A 20,543-nucleotide genomic window follows, 5' to 3' on the forward strand; every position below is an offset into this window, starting at 1 on the left:
GTCATTTAAGTGACTTTCCCACCTCTTTAATCACTTTGCTGGGACTCAGTTTTACAGTTCAGTTTTGGTTGAGGTGAGTGAGGAGTTAAAGCCACCCATGTGCACAGTCACAGCTCACACAACCCCAGGGCATCACTTCTGACCTGGTACAACTGTGACCAAGCCAATGGGTTGGCAAGATTGTTCCCCAGTGATTTGTTTTTCCATGATGGATTTAAAAGGAGAAGTCCTACAGAACTTTCATCTTAACTAAGAACCTTTTACCTAGACAGTGGCTAATCCATTCCCCAGAGGGAGCTTAAACTGCAGTATGACTCAAAGAAATTACTCAAATCTCCATAAATGCTCAAAAAAAAAAATCAACTGAATAAGCTTAAAAGCTCTCCTCAGAATTATTTTGCAGGACCTTCAGAACATTACAAAATTGTGTCCTAAAAGCATGACAACACACAGCACCTGCATTATACTTTCTTAGCATTTATTGATTTTTTTTAAACAACTTCTACAAAAGACCTTGCCTTTCATTTAAAAAGTAAATACATGTTTCTTTTCAAATGCAATACAGACTACATTTTATAAAGAAAGAGAAATAAACCTTTATTTTAATTATTAGTACAAATACAAGAAGTCAGAGTTTCAAGTGAATACTGACCAACAAAACACATAAAAAGATTCAATTCACCTTTGCCATCAGGTCAGCCTGAAAGTTGAAAAGGTACACATTAGGAGTCAAAAATATTAAGAATTCTGAATCCAGGAACTGGAAGAAATTCAGGAGAACCTGACTTAGGCAAGTTCTCCATCAACAACACTGTCCAGTCTGTCTTGCTCAGGGTTGCCCCTGTCCTGCCATACAATAAAACCAGTGCAGCAAGTGCTTCTCCTCCACAACAGCACATTTAGAGACTTCACCAAGAGTCAAGACAAGGCAACACTTGAGGTCCCAGAGAAGGGAACTCCACCAGTGCCCTCTGGGAAGTTATCAAAGTGCAGCTCTCATTAACACCCTCATCAACACACTCATACTCTTCAGAACACAAGGCAGATCAATACCTAAGTCAGGAACCTGTACATTGAGGTGTCACAAGTTTACTCCGTATTTCCTGCTGAAGCAGGACTCCAAATTGTCCAGGTACCTTCCAGAAGTGTAAGTTTTATTGCTGAGCACACTGTGTTTCAGGAGTTCCCTTGGAAGGTACATACAATGTTGTATATTTTGTCTTTTTTGTTTTCTTCTCCGCCGTGATTTTATTTTCTTTCTTATCTTCTTCTGTAGATTCAGATCTGGATTCAGCTGTTAACCTACAGGCAAAGCAACCATTCTAAATACACATTTAGTTTATACAAAACAGGACAAAAGTAAGAGTTTTAGGCAGAGTCAAGAAGCCAACTGGCATAGAAGACCATCCATAGGCAAAGACAGAGTAAGCAGGGCTTAAGAAAATGAGACTGAAACAAAGCATTTTTATATCAGTCCTAATCACATTTCATCACTTAAAGTCTCCCCCACACACCTCATCTGCTGAAATGTTGGGTAAAAAAGGTTACTGTGTTTTCTGGTTGGGATCAGCCTTCAAAAACACCAGTGACTGTGTCATGCACCCAAAGGAGATCAAATCCCCCAAAACACAATTCCAAGTCCCAGCAACATAATACAAATATGCTGAAGTCAAGCTTCCTTCTTCTACACCACTAAAAAGACTACCCTTAGAGCAATATACTAGTTTCCACCTAGTTCTGTACTACTATTGCCTTTATTTTAATGCCTGAATATCTTAGGTTGCTGCAGGAAAATTTATTTTCAGGCTCTAAATTGCATCATTTGCCCACTGACATGTTTTAATGTTGTTGTGAATGTAAATGGGGGCAAACTGCCTCAATGCTGGTAAAGAGATAAGTAATTCTGAAATCAAAACATTGTGTTCAGATGTCTAAATCTCATTTTTAACTTAATTAACATGCAAACATGCCAATAGAACAATTGATAAATACTGGTATTTTATCCAACCAAATCACCCACAGCCAGTTGACTGTTCCACATAATTTTTGTTGTGAAAATAATCATGGAAAATGAAGTTCCAAATTAAACATGGCTTTATATACCAACACAAATCTATGTTCCCTCATCACCACATACATTAAAGCAATTCTCTAGTGACCTTGTGGATTTCTAGTGGTCTCAAGAGCAACCACAGCCCCTGATAGCTGATTTCAATGATGGTTTTCCAAACAAAAACAGCTGCTACCCAGTTGTTGGAGATTTATTTGCAATACAGACCTGCAGCTCAACATGAAGACTATGAAAAGAGCTGTAACAAAACAGTTTGGGGAAATTTAGCTACAGATTCAAACTAAAATCAAGCTATTATGCATTGCAAGCAATATTATTCCCTAAAAGCACTGTCTCACACCAATGAGAAATAGGCTTTGCTGTGCACCTGCCCTGGGTCAGTGTTTGCTCCACCAGGTCATTCTCATGGCTGACAACCTTCTGTTTGTGGTCACCTTCCCCCAGGCTGCCCCATATTTTAAATTAGTCAAAAGTTGCAGCAAGACAGAACACATTTTTTTCCTCCCTATGTAATTCCCAGTAATGATTCTGTGGTTTGCACTTCACCTGCAGTGCAGTCTTTGCCTCCCAGAGAGCAGGAACTAGTGATGGGCAGCTTCCATCCATCTGGTCCTGTGGCAGATTCCCTTCCTTTGTCCCTCCACTCTTCTGCTTTAAAACAACCTCTGCCCAAGGGCACCAAACCCACTACTCTCTAATGGCCAAAATTGCCAACCAGGATTGCCTAAAAAAAATACAGAGAGGACTCAAACAAACCAAAAGACCAAATAAAACCAAATTCATTTAAGTTACGTTCCAAAGCAGCACCACAGGATTTATACAAAATGCTGCCCTTTCACAGCATTAGGCAATTCTGTCAGTGGATGATGTAACAACTCTGGCAACCAAATTCACTCTGTGCCTCTTGTGAGGAGGATATGGAAGCCAAGAATGAAGCTGAGCCTGGGAGGAAGGGCTGGGCCATAGGGGGGAGGAAGTTTTCTTTCTCTCTCATTGTCCCACTGCTTTTAATTGGCCAGTTAACCTTCCCCAGGTCTGGTTTGCCCAGGATCACTTGATCCCTGTCATCTTTATCTCTCCCCATAAGCTTTTTCCATCTAATGTTCTCCTTTGGCCTGTGGAAGAGAGGGAGTGAAAGCAGCTGGGTGGGAGTGTGGGACCCACCACAGCCCTCAGCCCATCCCTTGGAGCACCACAATGGATCACCAAGTGTCAGCACAGGGAAATGGATGGATCAGAAAGAACAGGCACCAGTTAAACACTTCCACCTTTAAAAAGGCCAAGCTATGACATGATTCTATCAAGCTGTGCCTGGGCAGACTCCAAAACTGAGTTATAACTGGAGCTCTACCCATTTAAGGCAGATGAACTGTCTCATCAGGTGAAGCTCTACTTGCCTAAAACCCCAAAGAGATTATTAGTATCCAGATCTCCTGCTGGGCCAAATGGCTGCAGGCATGTGAAGTAGATTTGGTGTATGTAATCCAACTAAATAATTTAAGGGAGCAAATAGGCTCTTAGGCACACAAGCTCTTCTTTAGATCAAACTAAAGCAAACAACTTCAAATCTAAATGCAAACTAAGTTGTGCAGCAAGGGCTGGAATTTGCTATTTCAGTTTCAGAAGGGAAGAAAAGCATTTCAATACAGAAATGTATCTTTTTATTGACCAGATGGCCCAACAAAAGATACCACTGCACACAGCCTTTGCAGTGCCTGAATTTCAGTAGCAACTGATAATTAATAATAATCACTTGAATATTTAAATCTTTAGTCTCAACACTCTCATACCACAACCAGATCAGTCCCATCACCTAATAAGTTACTCCAATGTGTACTTTTGATTCTGTAAGGACACAGACATGTTGTGCAGATCCATGTGCTGACAGGTTGATGTACCTGTACCTTGCTAAATGACCTTAGCAAGAAAGTGTCTTCAAACAAGGGAGTTTGTCTCTCACACAAGTACACACTGATCACTCCTGACCACTTCACCACCTCCTGAGCCCAGGTGACAAAGCTTTCCAAACTCCACTGTCCAGAAATGAGGTTTGCAGCCCTTTCCCAGTTACAGCAGTTCTTTTCAGTGCCACATTTCATGCACCAATAATGACAGAGCTAAACTAATTACTGCACAGAAACTATTCCAGTCACAAAACCAACCCCCAGAGGCCACGACAGCCTTTTCAGCTGGAGCATCATATTTTATTTAACACAAGTTCAAACACTGACAATTATTTAGCATTATTTTTACCATCCACCATTATTTTTTCCCCCCAAAGTCTCCATTTTCAGGTCCACACTCAAGTTGCCAATAGATTTTGTGCCTAGGGTTTGGCCATATCCATCTCAGAACAGTCCAGAGATTCCTTTAGTCTTTAGAAATCCAACCTCTCAAATACTGAGACTTGATCATGACTTCCTATTTCATAATAAACCATAGCAGATCAGGGTTAAGTAAACCCTCAATGTCATATTAACAGCACCATGACTTGGGGATTTAGTAGTTCATTGACACCATCAGAAACAAACAGAGCTTCCTGCCTGGATTTGCCCTTACCAGGCTCATACCATCATTGAAAACACCTTATATGGAGTTTTGTGGCACTTTTTTAATTTTGTTGGGGGTTTTTATTTTTTAAAAGTTATTGATTTATGTTTTTTTCCTTATTTGAACCAACAAGCAACAGGTGCAAGACTAGAAACCTCCCTCTGAGCTACGGCTTCATCTTCCTCTTCCACTTTTTCTATGCACTCTGCTTTCAAACATCAACTTCATAAATAATTTCCACTCACACCCTCTCCATGATTATTCAGATAATCACCCCCTCTCCAGTAAGTTCAGCCCTTCAGTTCACATAAACTGTTTCCAACAACTTCCTGTCAGCAGACACTGTACCTTCCTTTCCAAAAGGAATATGAGCAAATAAGTGAAATGTTTCCTACCAGGTTCCATGCTACCTGTTCCTGTATGTGTAGAGACACTGTCAAAACACACCACCATCACTCAGTTATCCCATCTTCCCTCTCCCCTTTCACCACCCACATCTGACCTCCCTGATCTTCCCTCCTCACTAACAGTCCCTGCACATTTTGACACAGCTGATCCAACAGCTGCTCCTGCCATATTTTTTCCAGGCTGTTTCAGAAGATTGCAACCTTTGGCTACTTTAAGTCTGTTAATCACACCCATGCAACCTTGACTAATTGATCTAAGAGTCAAAGGATCAATTCAATTACTTCTGAATGCCATTAGCTCTGGCTACACTGTACAGGTTTCCATGTGTTAGGCCTTCCTCCATCTTCAGAGCTGCTGTCATTTTAGACTCACCAAGTTATTGCTTCTAGCAAACATCAGCAAGTTGTAAGCTCAAAGCATCTAGACAAGCCCAGGCTTTTTTTCTCCCCCCCAAACAAACGTGTTTACAAAGATTACAAACAGAATACAAAAAGCATTCACTGAAAAAGTAGAAAATAGAAATCAGCATTCCTTTAACCAAGATAAAAAAGTTGGAGATAATTATTGTTCTCAGTTACTTTACCATCTAGCAAAAAGTAACTTAAATTCTCAGTTCAGGGCAAAAATTTGATGTTAATTTGGCAGTTGTCTTTCCAGCTATCATGCAACCAGATTATGCAAGTCATTTGTCTGATAACACAAGCAGCTGATTAGTTCTCTGTGATCTTGTACGATGCGAGTTTTGTTAACACCACTCAGGTTAAGAATGACTTTAAATAATTTTTAGGCTTTTAGCTAAATCTGAAAGTTGATGAGGGCTGAAATTAGGTATCAAACTGGAGCATGACACCTATTTTCTTTATTACCTGTGTGACAGGTGTGTGGCAGTTTTGAAGGGACCAAGAAAACAAGAAGTCTCTGAGGTTGGAGCAAACCAAGCGAGCTGTCACGCTACCTGTCTTCAAGTAATGGCAAGGTTATTTTAGTTACAGTTTCAAGAGTCTTTTTTATTAGTCACCACTTTAGTCCTCCTAAAAGGTATTGAGAGGTTCAGTGTAGGCAGCTGGAGCTGAGGAATGACACGGCATGCAACACTGAGGAAATAGATAAAGAATTGGATAGCAAAGTTCATGCAGCGAAAGAAAAGAGATGCAGGTCTGTGCTGATTGCCTTGGGCAGAGACAGAAGCTGACACTGACCTGAGGGCAGCTGAAGTCAAGGAATTATTTCCACTTCTGCTGTTTGAAGAAAAGGCCTCGTGGTTGTCTTCTTGAAATTTAACTCTCTTCTTTTCCCTTTCAGGTTCCATTGTGTTCCTCTTTGCTTGCAGAGCTGTGTGGAATGGGGATGCTGGGAAAGCCTGTCTTAGTGGAGAAGCACCACTTTGCTCCAAGTACTTGGCAGTTATCTTTTTTCCTTCCTTACTTGGCAACTGAGTGAGAGCACCTTCTCTTACTGGAGTACTTTTGCTGTCCAAGTATTCACAGGTAGTGTCCACTGGAATCCTCTCCCTCTTCTTTTTAACTTTAGAGCCTCTAGGTAATTCTAAGGAAAAAAGGAATATGCTTTTTGTACAGAAGCAAAGCTGGAGTTAATTTGTCCACCAACATGTTCATAATAGAACTAAAAAAACATTTCACATGACTAAAGACTATGCAATAATGCTTAATAGACAACTTAGATCCCTTAAAGAATGTCCCTTCATATAGTCTAATAAGCCCAACAGAAGCCAGCTTGAAAAAAGAGACATCATCCACTCTACCTTTTCACCAAGACCTTTAATTAGATGCTCTGAACTACAGGCTGCTGAGGTAAGCTTTCACAACTAGGATTTGGAAGTCAAATCCTCTGGGTATGGAAAAGTACAAAACCAACTTACCCCATGCATAAAATCCCAGTGGTTTGGTTTGGGAGGGACCTTAAAGCTCATCTGGTTCCACTCCCTGCCATGGGCAGGGACACCTTCTACTATCCCAGGTTGCTCTCAGCCCTGTGCAACCTGGCCTTGAACACTTTCAGGGATGGGGCAGCCACAGCTTCTCTAGGCAACCTGTGCCAGGGTCTCACCACCCTCCCAGGGAAGAATTTCTTCCCAACATCTGATCTAAACCTGCCCTTTGTCAGCTTAAACAGAATCATCTTCCTCCACAGTCTCCAGCTCCCTTGTTTTGCACACACTCAGCTATCAGCTGTTTTTCAGGAGGGCCTCTGTTGTCAAAATTTAAGCCATATTAACTTGAGCTACTAAACAGTTTCTCCTCTAAATGCTTTGCACTTTACTACAAAGCTCCTGCCAGCTGCATTCAGAAAACTGAGGCTTCTCATCAACACAAAGATGTTATGAAAAGCACCTCCTGAGCATCTGTTCCCACCCACTTGACTGTGGTTGTCCACCTGTACTCCATAAAGCCTCTGAACACTCATCTGCACTCTTTAGTCTTCTGAAGTCACTCTTAGGACACATTGAAGGGAGGTCCTTGAGCAAAGTGGGGCTTTTCTACTTCAGTTCAGCAGGTTTAGGACCTGGTTATTATCAACAAGGCAGCCATGTAAAGTTTAGTCTACGCCTGGAACTAAAGCAATGTCTTCCTGTCTGATGTCAGCCCATTTGTGAAGGTGGAGATGATCAGCTATTTACTTCTTCCCCAAGTGGAAAAGTTGTATTTACCTTCAGGTTCATATTTCATTTTCAGCTCATCCAGCATAACTCTCAAGCTCATATTCTCGCTCTGACAAGTCTGCAACTGCCTCTCACTGGTAAAGAGTTTCCTTTCAAATTCCAGGACCCTTTGGCTCTCATACAGAGCTTTCATTTTTTGCAAGGAGAGTTCATTTTTCAATGTTTCAGTTTCCTTGCTGGGGTGGGAAGAAAATTATAAAGTCAGACTTGGTTTGCTTTGTTTGTTTTTTTTTTTTAAGTAAAGCAGCAGGTGTAAAATCAACTCAGTACTCAGCAACTTCATGGCAAACTTGTATTTATACACTTGGATCTGAGGGCTTAAAAACAGTCAGAGGCCAAACACTATGAACTTGCTAATTAATGAATATGGAATTCACTAGTCAAAGAACACAACTAAATAGTCCAATATAGCATTTTAAGTGTTATTATCTGTCTCCTTTGATAAGGGAAATAAATATATACAGCCTATAGACTAAGAATCTCATACAGTTGCCTTAGAGATTAAGCTTTATTTATTAAAGTTCTCGACTGTCTTGTATCTAGGAGTGGAAGAAAGCAACAAGATACAATGGTTCTGCTGCTATCTTTTAAAACAGTAAACTGAATTCCAAACAAAACAAAAATTAGAAAATACAGCAAGGATCATGTCTGTATATACAGTCAGTGCATACAAACAGTAACAAAAAAGGGAGAATAAAAGCAAGTACCTACAAGATAACCCTGCTACAACCAACTTCTAAGGCTCAGACTGTAAGTACTTACTTGGAGTTGTCAAGTTTAATTTTCAGTAAATCTGCATAGTACCCATCCTCTGAGTCGCCTCCTTTGGAGCTACTCCCAGGTTTGGATTGTTCCATATTCTCATATAAAGTCTGATAAATAAAGAAATGTCAGGTTGTCAAGCAGTGACCTTTCAGAAGCACATCAGCTTGGTCCTTAAGTGACATTTTCCATGCATTTCTATGGAGAAGACTCATCATACAGGGATTTAAACACAGAAGATAAATGAGGAGGTGCTCAGAGCAACTGAGTTGTTACAAATGTCAAATAGCACTAAAACTGACAGTTCTCTCTCATTCACTGAAAAAAAATAAAAAAGCAAGTTATCTCAACTGCAGAAGGCTTTCAAATAGCACTGCAGAACTTGCTTTACACTTGAAAATACAGGATATTCAGTTAATACACATGGGGTTTTCTTCAGCATTTATTTCTAGGCTTCAGCAGCTGGACCCCAAAGGAATACAAGCCATGCTAATCTACAATTAATCTCAAAATCAACTACATATTTCAGATGAGGCAGTTAGTTGATAATAAAGATGCCATAAATGCAGCAACATGTGACACTGGGGTTTTTGTTTTGTGGTTTTTTTTCTGAAGCAGCAGCAATCAGACTAAATAGTGTGTCCTACAGACCTCCCAGTCCTCTGTCAGTCACTGACTGCAGGTACTTTGGGTTGGTTATTGGAATCAAGTATTTGGTTTCCTGACACCACTATTTATGGCCTAGAGACAGAAATAGAGATCAAACTTATAAATGACAAAACTGGTAAAACAATCAGGCTTCCTCAATTGCTTGCTAAAATGGGTTAAGCTTGGCTTTACACCACTTGGGTTAAATACAGAATAGAGGAGGCTATCCTGGAAAGCATAATCCTACTGCACAAGCTAATACACCCCAGTTTACACTCCAAAGCTGTGATAAGAAAGGGCCAAACGAGTCCAGAAGTGCAAGAATTAAAAGAGGCTACAGTTTGTCACTCTCTGTAAACACATAAACATCAGTAACATTACACTAGTGACCCAGAGGTCCTCATGTAGTTCTCACTTGTCATAATACTGGCTAGATAGTACCAAGTTGCATAAGAGGACTGAAAAAAATTGCTTTACAAGGATGATTAAACAATTCGGGTTTGTTACAGAAGAGCAGGGTTCAACTGTAAAGTTAAGACACATTAAGAAAATAAATATCCAGGAAATTCAATAGAGCTGAGACACTAAAAAGTGCCAAAGGCTAAGTACACACAGTAAAAGTGTGAAATGGCTACACCTTCCAAGGGAAAAGTCAGATGTCACAGCTCAGTGAACTTTGACCAAGTAATAGGATTTGAATGCTACAAGTAACTAAGATATGAAGCTGCTACACATAGGAACCCATAAAAAATTGTTTCTTCAACCCAGGTGTTGAATTTTCTGCTTCTCTGAATTTGAGTAGTATATGTTCCCCAACTGTAAAACACAACTTGGGTCAAATAAAGGTATGAGTAGCTTTGAGATCCCTTTTCAAACCAGAGCATGGACTTCAGATAGTTTTCATAATTCTTGTTCTCATGTTTTAGCTTCCATTTAGGATTTTCTACTTAGTTACAAACCACATACCTTATATTTTTCTAGCTGCCTCACTTTCATCAGCAGATCTTCTATTTCCCCATTCTTTTGCTCTAACATGGCCTGTAAACGTTCCAGCTGATCAAATTCTGCCTGAGAGCCTTTCATCTGCAGCAGTGTAGCCATTTGCAGCTGGAAAAAAAGAGGAAAAAAAAATTAATCTTTACAACAAGTACTAGGATTAGTGACTGAAAGTCTCAGCCTCTTATCCAGAACTGTTCAGGTACTCAAGCCTTGTAATTCTAATCCTGAATATAGAAGTGCACTGGATGCTTAAACTCAGCCCTCATAACAATCTTAGTAATTTTCACCATAGACTGACACTGAAAGTCCTCAGGAGAGCTGAAAACTTCCTGAACAGCTCAGTCCTGAGTGTCACACCCTCCTCTGTACTGACTAAAGAACCTACAAACGCACTGTCAAGGACACACAACATTCCAAATTCAAACCATAAACACCCAGTCAGCGAGAACCCAACTACAGTCCAGGCTTATTTGTCAGAGCTAAAATGAATCTTGAAAACTTCTCACTTGGGAAAACCCGTAAATTTCAAACCCTTTTTTCCCCCCACTTCAGATTTTTGAGATATAACACCACCATGTTTGCCTTCTGCAATATTAACCCAAGAATTTCAGCTTTTTCTGCTCCTCCAATGGAACATATCCTTTCAAGCACAAGAACCTCCTCTGTCATTATAAAGGAGAAGTTTATCACAATTTTGCACTTAGAGGAAAGTTTTCTGAGAGTGTTAATATATTAATGTCATGTTTACAAGTGTCTTAACACATTGAGTTACAAGGGATACATCAGACATTTAAACAACTGGGGAAACAATATGAAAAACAAGACATTAAAGACTTCACAGGGTGTTGGTGAACACTGAGGCATTTTTATTAGTATAGTCAGTATGGATAAGGTAACACTGTGGGACACTGGGAGAAATCACAGGCAGAGGATCAAGGGAAAAAATTAGGCTAAAGATTGAGGGAGAAAGTGAGAGGAGAGCATTTACCCTATGCAATCTCCTGTATCAGCTACAGGGTATTGACGCTTCTGTACACAAACTGGAGCTCCAGAAAGATTAAATTATCTCACAGCTTCTACAGAACATAAGGGAGGCAAAATTTTACCCCTCCCCAACACTGGCTGACTAAAACTATCCTTACAGTTCCCAGTCACAGACACCTCATCTTTCCCCTTTGACTCAAAAGGCCTCTTGCCATCAGAATTACAAGTTGCAGTTGATCTACATAAAAACAAAGAACAGGGACATTAAGAAACTGGAAGGGTACTCTGGGCTGTGGTAGAACTTTCACAGGAGTGCTGTGGACATCCTGTTCAGGGCTCAGATCTTCAGGAGTCACCAGCAAGTACCACACAGAGACATTCTGACAACTAAAGCTGCAACCACAGTTACCTCCACTGCAGGAATCAGTTGTGAGTGGGGAGATAAGCACAGCCTGAGCTTTAACACACAGCAGCACAGTGCAGAGAGGAGGCTAACAGGGATCTAGGATGGCAGCTCAAGCAGAACAGCTGTCCTAACAAACTACTTATTTCCAATGCTGATATCAGAAGAAATGTTATGAGTACAAATTGAAATTCCAAATAAAAACATTAAGCAGTAGAACAGGGATACCAATTTACCTCCATTTTTGGTGAAAGTCTTCAGTATTAGGCATGTTTCTTATACACTGAACCTGGATGACTGACCTACCCTCGTATTACAAGGAGAAAATTTCTGAACAAACTGATCCTACCCAATGACTTTGCTCACTCAGATCTTTGCTGTATCTGTGGGTTTTTTGCCTTCTCCTTTAAGGATGTTGTTTCAACTATTTTCAACCTACTCCACAAAAGCTGAGGAACCCAAACCTGTACTTTCAGCACAACTTATGATCATCACTCTCGATTTTTAAGCACTTTCCTCAAACTTCATGATCAAGTATTTGATCAAAATGAAAGGATCCACTTTAGCATTGGGAAAAAAAATCAGAAGACCAACATGAAAACAGTTGGCAGCTCTGCCATTATCTTGTAAGTCAGCTTCTGTCAACTAGTTCTCAACATTATCCAACAGGCTATAACCATCTTATAACAGTGTAGTCTAAATGAAATAGGTATAGCAAAATTTATGACCTATTCTTGCACCAAAAAAAGGGAAAAGCAGAGAAAAAAAGAGCAAAACCAAGAAAGCAACCCTGAGGGCAAAAAAACCCAGAAACCAAAACCCACAGTGTGATGGGAGTAAAAGCCTGTCCTTCTCTTGACATTCATTCCTGACAATGACAATCAATGCACAAATATATGATTCATGTAGTACAAGAATTAGACAAGAAAAAACAATTATCAAGACAAACTGAATGGTAGTCTGACTGACAGGAGTTGTGTTTTACTTTTATCCATCAAACAACTACTGCCAAAGGAAGCAAACATGGTGCCTTCAGTGCAAAGTGGAGGTCTAGGATAAAGCAGGAGCAAAACAAAAATGCTGATGTACCGTAGAAGTCAAACAGCACAACATCATCTCACTTGTTTTTATTCCCATTTCCCTCCCCCCAGACCACTGTTTAAAGGTAACAAATCCCCCAGGCTGTGCACTGGAGCAGTGCCCAAGGACACCTGGAGTATTACAGTAATGGTCATACCTTCATTCTCTGCAACTGTTCTCTAGTGAATGCATGCTGTTTTTGGAGGGACTGATATTTTACTTTCACACTGATCAGCTGCCGTTCCATTTCTGCCCTACGGTCCTCCACCTACAGAATATTGTCAACAGTTATTACTGAGAAGTTATAACACTTGTTCTCACTTGGGGGAAGAGTTTTACATGGACATGTTGCCTAGCAATGAGTCTTCAGTCTGCAAATACTGCTTTTGCAGCAACAGTACTTGAAAATACAGGCTATTGATAATCCCCCTGTAATAGAAGTGCTATAGCTGCTGAAGTGCAACAGGTTTTTCTTTTGTTCTTTTGATATCAAAATAAAGTAACATTTCATATGCTTCAGTGTTCCTGCAGAATAGTTTTGTTCATTGGCATCAGAACAGTTTAAAAGAATATGAACTGTGCACCAAAATCCCTCCCTATGCATTTAAGAGCAGCTCAACTCTTACTGCAAAACCAATTCAAAAACCCTCCCAAATGCTCAAACATCCTGATATTTTCAGCATGTTTGTAAGAGAGTTTTTATCAGCATCTTTTAGTATTTCATATACCATCCTGTACATTAAAGAAAGCTTTACCAGCTGAACAAAACTACTTAGAGTCAAGATCTGCACACAGAATAGTCATAAGCCCTCAGTCACAACTTTTGACTTGATAGCCAGGTAACTTTAAGTGAGTTCATTAATTTTAGTAGCTTCTTAACTTTGGAGAGCATAAAAATGATTTTCCATATGTCAGATCAACACTGAAGTCATATTTGAGGAACAGAGATATGTGCCGGCCAGATCAGGTACAAACACTCTAATATTTTCAATACAATATAAGAAACAAAACTTAAGTATTTTCTTCTCAGGCACCTATGGTATAATTGTACCTCAGCAAAGAGAGAATTGCCTTTACTTGTAGGGTCCAAAGATTGTTGCACTGCACGATCCAGCTGAACCTGAAGCTCCTGATTGGCTTCACGAGCTTTCTAGATTAAAGCAGAGAGGGTATTAATCATTCAAGCATCTGATGCTCTGCATACATGAATTTAATCAGATAGTTTTAACTCTAATTTCCTATGCTTTAGCACAGATTGTATTGTACTGCAGTACTTTTATGTACATACAGTACATAACACAAGATAATTTCATTTCACCAAAAGGCTTAATATTCCACTGTTCTTCATGACAGGAACAGAACTAAAAACCTTTGAGGGTTTGCTGTTTGTTGACTGGATTAATGGTATGGAGATCACAGGCCTTGCTGTGTTAGTCAGTCACAAAGCCTCTACCCACCAACACATGACTTTCCAAGAAACTTGAAAAAAACCCTAGAATTGTGGCAGTGAGCTGTGGGAAGGTCACTAAGAGGCAGAACAGTGTTGTGCAGCTTTCCTTACACAGCCTGCCCCAAAACAACCCCAAGAGAGAGCATTTACCAACAGGCAACACCAAACACCACCAGCTAATATAATTCTCTTTCCTCTCCCTCCTCAGAACTCCTCAACACTCCAATTTCACCAAAAAGCTGGCACCACAACTTGTGCTATCTGGTGTTTATCTACCAAATTCATTTAAAATTAAGAGAATACCTCTAGTGCATTACAGTAAGAAACAACTTCTTTTTCCCTCTCTTCCTTTTCTGCGTGCAGTCGCTCCAGCTGGTTCTGTAAGTTACTGTTCATGAGTTCTAGTTGTTCTTTGCTGTACTGAAGCTCATTCAGCTTCTCTTCAACATTGGCCTAAACAAAAAAAGTATGAAACAAATAGTATTTAAAACAACTGGAAGAAAAGCAAGCCCAAGTGAGCCAGACATTTGTCAGTAGTAATTACTTTTAATACAAAATATTATATGGAAGAATAGAAGGTATTAAAGCCTAGCTGTCATTTTTTGCTGTGCACATTGTCTGAATATAAGTCAATCCACACAACACATCTAATAATGAAATAATTTGATCTTCAATTAGCCTACATTCCTAATGGTTCAGTGCTACTCACACACCTTCACACTTTCTAGTTCAGTGAGCTCTATCTGAAGGTTGAGCATTTCTGAGGACATGGTCTCATGGACACGTTCGGACATCATGTGCAGTTCCTCTGATTTGGCAGCAATTATTTCCTTCTGATGCTCCACTTTGTGTCTCAGTTGTTTCTCTGACAGTCGGGTTTCATCAAGTTCTGCTTTCAGGTTCTCCAACTTAAAAAACAGTTGACAAGCAAGTAGTATCATTTTATAGTAAATTCTTGAAAAGCACAATACTTCTGACTATTTCAATTACAGAAAATGTCTTAGAAACACAACTTAAGAATAAACCTTTAAAGATAATTAAATGTGAAATGTAATCTAATTAACAAGTAACAGTGCAGATGTTTGTTAAAAACCAACCAAACTCCTACATGTTGTAACTATTTATTATTTTACTAGTTAAGAGTGCAATTATAAGTTAAATTTATAGTATCTAAAATGCTACTAACAACCTTTTAGCTACATATTAGTTGTCAAACCTTGTTTTTAAGGTCATTGATTTCTTGTCCAAAGGCTCTGGCCAGCTGTTCCTTCTGTGTTTCCAGTTGCATGTTCTGCTGCTGCTTAAGGGAATCACACTCAAAATGCAAGCTTTCCAACATCCGATTCTTGAGTTCGATTTCTCTCTGAAGAGTGTATTTCTCTTGTTCAAATTTCTGAAAGAAATAGCACACTAATAAATCTAAGTGTAATAGTACATTGTTCCCTAAGCATTTATGAAAAAGTACAGACTCAGAACCAAGATATTTGTAGCTCATTCAATATTTTGTTGAAGTTCTAATTAGGGAATACCCATGTTTAAAAAAAAAGAACAACTGCTCTAAAATTATGAGTTGTTATTGTGCAATATTCTCTTCTTCATAGAACCGTCTATGTCTTTGCACACAACATGAAACGTGTGGGCATCTTTTCTGCAAGTGTCACAAAGAAATATAGCAAGAGTTTACATGCACTTTCTACCCCCATGGAACCCAATTATGTTAAAAGTTGTTACAGTCCATCAAGTGTTTCCCCCACTGCAGAACAGCTGAGTGCAATGGTTTTTAAAGACAGCTAAATTGTCTGCTGTTTTGGAATAAATCCCATCAACCCTTTCAGACTAAAGAATGATTTTTTAAACAGCTCCCCTCTCTGCCTGATTGCATGTTTGTTAATTATAAAAGGCAGCTTCATTTTACTCTTCCATTCAGCCAGCAATTAAGGAGAAGGAAAAAAATAAAAAGAGGAGAGTGTTGAAAGCAGAAATGGTAATAACAAAGCCAAACCAGTCTAAAGACGCAAGATATTTTCTTTCTTTTCAAAATAAATTAACTCTTAAAACACAAACCAGAATTAAAAAAAGGAACAGATCAAAACTAAAAGCTGTCAGGTATCAGACTGACCTCTGTGGCCCAGACACAGCTTATCAAAGACAGGCTTAGCTCTCAAACACAACAGGAGAAGAGCTTTAACTCAAAGATAAAGACAGTGCACAGGACAGACTGGGGAGTGCACTTCTGGCTACACCCCAGAATGATAAAATTCAAGCAGATTATGCCTACACACTTGCACAGAAGAGCACAGAGATGTTTCTGAATGAAAGTTCTGAAAGAACTTGCTTGTGTTCACAGGAACTGCTTTGGCTCTCAGATTCCAAAGAGGAGAGCCAGAGACTCAAAACAATCTGTTGGATAACCACAGTTCCCACACAAGATGTTATTCTACTGAGTGAAAGCACAATTCCTTCCCTCTGCCCTTGGAATCTGAGTTACTAATTGATCTGGTTCACACAAGCTCTTGGCTCCAGCTTCTGACACAGGATTACAACCTGTGGGTGCAGCCTGACAGCACAGGGTTGTCAGCAGGAAAGGATGATCCTGCCCTGCCTTCCTTATCACTTGTGCTTTCAGCTGCCTCTCACACAAAGCTTGCCAATGGTAAACTAACCAAAATAAGCAATTCTGCTCTTTCAGAACAGCAGAGTGCTACAACCATCCAGCTGGTATGAAAAAAACACAGAGAAACCAAAAATCACACACAATTTATCTCTACCCCAAGAGAAGAGATGGATGCACACCCAGGAAGAGGAATGGTCTATATGAAACATGGGCTGGTCGAAAACAAACTTGAAAATTAAAGTCTCTATGAAAAGTGGAAGAGATTTTTCCTGATTGTAATTTTCTTGAACAATTAGTAAGAAGAAAACAGGTCAACTAAATAATACCTCTGTATTTCAGCACTGTACTACTTTTTTTCTGAGCTGCAAAGAAATGTCCTAATAAGTTCAGGACGCCCGGGTATTTGAAAAATGTGAAAGTTTCACTACAGAAGAAATCAATTTTCCAGTCTTGCTGCTAGCATTCTTCTCACAGCTTTAAATGATGTAAAGCTTATAGGGAGAGCACACATGAATGAATTGCTGAACAGAGGCAAAACACATGCTCTGAAACAAATTTACTTTAGCATTTAGCATTCATTTTACATTAAAGGCAATTAGTCCTACATGGTACAGAACACTTGATGCATAATTAGCTATGAAACCCTGTCCCAGTTAGATACAATTATGCTCAATGTCTTAAAGCAGAGAAAAAAAAGCCCTCTATACAAGTTCTTAGAGGTTTAGTCAAATTAATGTAGACTCCAAAAGCCATTTAAAACACCTGTGCCTGCAGAAAATAGTTAAAATAAAACAAAGCTGAGTTTTGAACAGTCATCACCTCAGTTTTCTCAGTCAGTTCACGGCGTGTTTGATCCAGCTGATTTTGGACTTCACTTTGGGACTCCAGCAAATGCAAACCATATTCTGCTGCCTTTCTTCTCTCATTCTCTGCCTCCTTGAGTTGCTGTTTAAGACTTAAAATGGTGTCTGCTTCCATTTTCCTTCCTTCTGTCACTTCAACACTGCAAAGACAAAATTGTTAAAAAATACCTTGCAGGAAGTTACAGTAAGTTACTGGATTTCCTTTCTTCACCAGGATAAAAGGATATATTTTTTGCATTAAGACAAAAAAAAAAAAAAAGGCAACCAAAAACAAGACAGTTCACAAACAGACCTATGAACAGTAAAATAATAGCTATTTCTTAATGAATTTGGTTAATGTCTTACTCTTTATTGCATCTTAACTAATAGCATGCAGCAAAAGCACTCCTGCATACCTGGTTTCCTCACCCCCCAGAACCAGAATTAATCCGGTACAGAGCTCTCTTGCCAAGGACAAGAGTGGGCCAGGGAATAATCTTATAAAAACACTTATGCACATGGCTGGCAATATTTTCTTTGTATCACAAATCAAGCCCCACCAAGCATAGGATCCCTTGTGTACACAAATAACACTTAAGATTCACGTGGGCAGCTGTATTAGCAGGCCAGTTTACTCCTAATAACATTAGGTGGGATATAGACACAGATAAAGGCAGTTCAAGGGAAGAGGCAAAAATAGAAACCCTGTTAAAATGTCTGGAATTTTAACACAGCATTTATTTAAGTGCTTGACGGAACCTTTCATTACTGTTTATTACTTTAAAATTTTGCTGCAGGCAACCTCTTTGTTAACAACCATCTCCTTGGCACATGTTTCAGAAAGTTCATCCATTTGTCACTTCAGAGTATAAAAGACACAAGGTGAATTTTGCAAAAAGTTAATCAAAGTAAATCCAATAAACCAAATATTTAAAAAAAAATAAAAATAAGTCAAATTAACACCATAAGTTGGTGTGACTGCTTGCTCCCAAATCTACTAAATCAGCATGTTGCCAAAAAATCCTATTAAGAGAGAAAATGCTAAGCAACTTGGGCTTCTGAACAACATATGCCAAGAGTTTCCTCAGAAAGTAGGAGGTACCAATGACAGACAAACACACAAAAAAAAAATCTGCAGTTGATTTTTCAAAGCCAGGGTTCATAGTTGTTATATAAATTCAGGATTAAATTCTTTACTGAAGATCTAACTCTTCGTTTTCACATAAGCAATTTATTTGTTGCCATTTCTTATTGGCACATTTATTATTCTTCGCTCTTTTTTTTGGCTAATTTTTATTCAACATGGAAAACTCCTTGTGGAGTTACCCAGCTCCCACTAAAAGAAAAAAATAGTGGAGGAATAGTCTGAGGCACGAGATAGAAGCTATTAAATTCTGGTTTTTGCATTTTCTTCTCACTTCTTATTGCTATCCAGGTTTAACATATACCAAGAGATTTTATCCAGCCATGCTCTGAAACTTCACTTTTTCACATCTAACCACTGCAATGCCTGAAATCCTAATTTTACACACTTATGCTTGTGAAAGACAGGAATTTTGCAAACCTGTAACTAAGAATCAACAATATTACGCTCCTGCAAGGACAGATAGACCGTGTACAATTTAAAAATTAAATGTTTAAGGTAGGATGTTGCAATACAAGCACATAGGCAACCACTCCTGGCATGTATTTCCATTAAAGAGAATTAATGAATCCTTGCTCACTTACAGAAATAGAATTTTTAAAATAGCTTTATTTTCTGATCAGACAGCAGCATAGAGGCAACAGAGCTATTTGATTGCTCTTAGCTTACTAAATTAAATGAATAACATGTTTAACTCACCTTCAGAATTCCACTGTAGTCTTTCTTGACTTTATTCTAGTACTCCACCTTTAAAAGAAAATAAAAGCAACAGTTGTGTAGTGCAGCTGAGTCTAAACTGCCACCACAGCACAGCCCTTCAGAGCAGTCCCTGGTAAGAACATGCCTGACCCTGGGGCTGCCTCATGAACATGCAGATCACAACCTAAAACCCCATATAAATGCAAATCTTATTCAAATCTCACTTAGGCAGCTGGCAGACAGTTTAGAACCAGCCAGATCAGACAATGCTGCCAAAGGAGGGATGGTCTGCAATTGGCCTGTGGGGCAAGTAAACAGGCTACACCCTGGTCACCTGCTTCTGGAACACACTGAATTTTTAAGGGTTGCTCAGGGATTTTTGTCTCACTCCATCCTAATTCTTCAGTCTCTTTGGTATTTCCCCTCCAGTTTCACGTACAAGACCTTTGAGCTCTTAATAAATAAGTTACTGCATAATACAAAACAAAAAAATCTTGTTATTTTTTATTTTATTTTATAGTTGAAGTATGGAGGAAAAGAGAAATAGCTTTCCTATTCACACGTTCTTTGTTTACTATTAGGGAAGAAAGCAAGTGTGCCTTTTGGAGCACAGACACTCTCAACATTCTACTGTCAATTCCAGATGCAGCTAATCTAATTCCAAGTAGTTTTGTTCATAAAGCTGTACTGTTGTATAGGAAATAATTGCCTGCAATTTAATATTGTACATGAGGCTAAGTAAATTGCCCTGAAAACGTTTTAAGAGTATTTAAACAGGTAGCAAGGTGAGCAGGCAGGAGGCAAAAAACAGGCAGAATAAATGGAGAGTGATTTTTAAGAGTTGCAAGAGAGTTCCTCACTTTTGGCTAATTAACACATTTTATGACAGATTCTGGGCTGAAGGCTGCACACCTCGATTATTCAACCATTCAAGTACTCATTAATAAAAACAATAAGGTAGGAGATAAAGAGGCACTTTTCTGGCAGGCAGACTTTCTTCTCCCGCTCTCTAACAGTTCTGGTTAATCTGCTATTCCCAAGGGCCACGTGGAACAGCTGCCTGTGTTCTGATCCTTCCAGGAGCACCTGCACAGTTTTCTGAGCACTGACATAATTAGCAGGGTGGTTTCTCTCCCTTATCCCAGCTGATTCCCCTGACAATTCCACTGTTACTCACACAAGTCCATCCTTCACCTACCACACTGCACA

General features: G+C 39.3%; 1 protein-coding gene across 3 annotated transcripts in view; it reads right to left on the reverse strand.

Annotated features, from left to right (window-relative positions):
• Positions 1-1,133: 1,133 nt before the first annotated feature.
• The window catches only part of SPDL1 (spindle apparatus coiled-coil protein 1), a 19,593-nt gene continuing 183 nt past the window's right edge, over positions 1,134-20,543 (reverse strand). The window contains exons 1-13 of one of the 3 annotated variants that reach the window (XM_027682791.1): positions 20,512-20,543; positions 19,335-19,382; positions 17,469-17,652; positions 15,252-15,428; positions 14,749-14,943; positions 14,339-14,488; positions 13,637-13,735; positions 12,743-12,853; positions 10,086-10,226; positions 8,472-8,581; positions 7,698-7,885; positions 6,229-6,574; positions 1,134-1,302 (exon numbers count right to left, since the gene is read on the reverse strand). In XM_027682791.1, coding sequence (XP_027538592.1) covers positions 1,155-1,302; positions 6,229-6,574; positions 7,698-7,885; positions 8,472-8,581; positions 10,086-10,226; positions 12,743-12,853; positions 13,637-13,735; positions 14,339-14,488; positions 14,749-14,943; positions 15,252-15,428; positions 17,469-17,627 — 1,824 coding nt within the window. In that variant the 5' untranslated portion in view covers positions 17,628-17,652; positions 19,335-19,382; positions 20,512-20,543 and the 3' untranslated portion in view covers positions 1,134-1,154. Of the gene's footprint in view, positions 1,303-5,903; positions 6,575-7,697; positions 7,886-8,471; positions 8,582-10,085; positions 10,227-12,742; positions 12,854-13,636; positions 13,736-14,338; positions 14,489-14,748; positions 14,944-15,251; positions 15,429-17,468; positions 17,653-19,334; positions 19,383-20,511 lie in introns of those variants that run through there. The other 2 variants (XM_027682790.1, XM_027682789.1) reach the window with 2 other exon arrangements.

The sequence above is a fragment of the Neopelma chrysocephalum genome, unplaced genomic scaffold (assembly GCF_003984885.1).
Source record: "Neopelma chrysocephalum unplaced genomic scaffold, ASM398488v2 Primary Assembly neopelma1_63, whole genome shotgun sequence".
NCBI classification, from domain to species: Eukaryota; Metazoa; Chordata; class Aves; order Passeriformes; family Pipridae; genus Neopelma; species Neopelma chrysocephalum.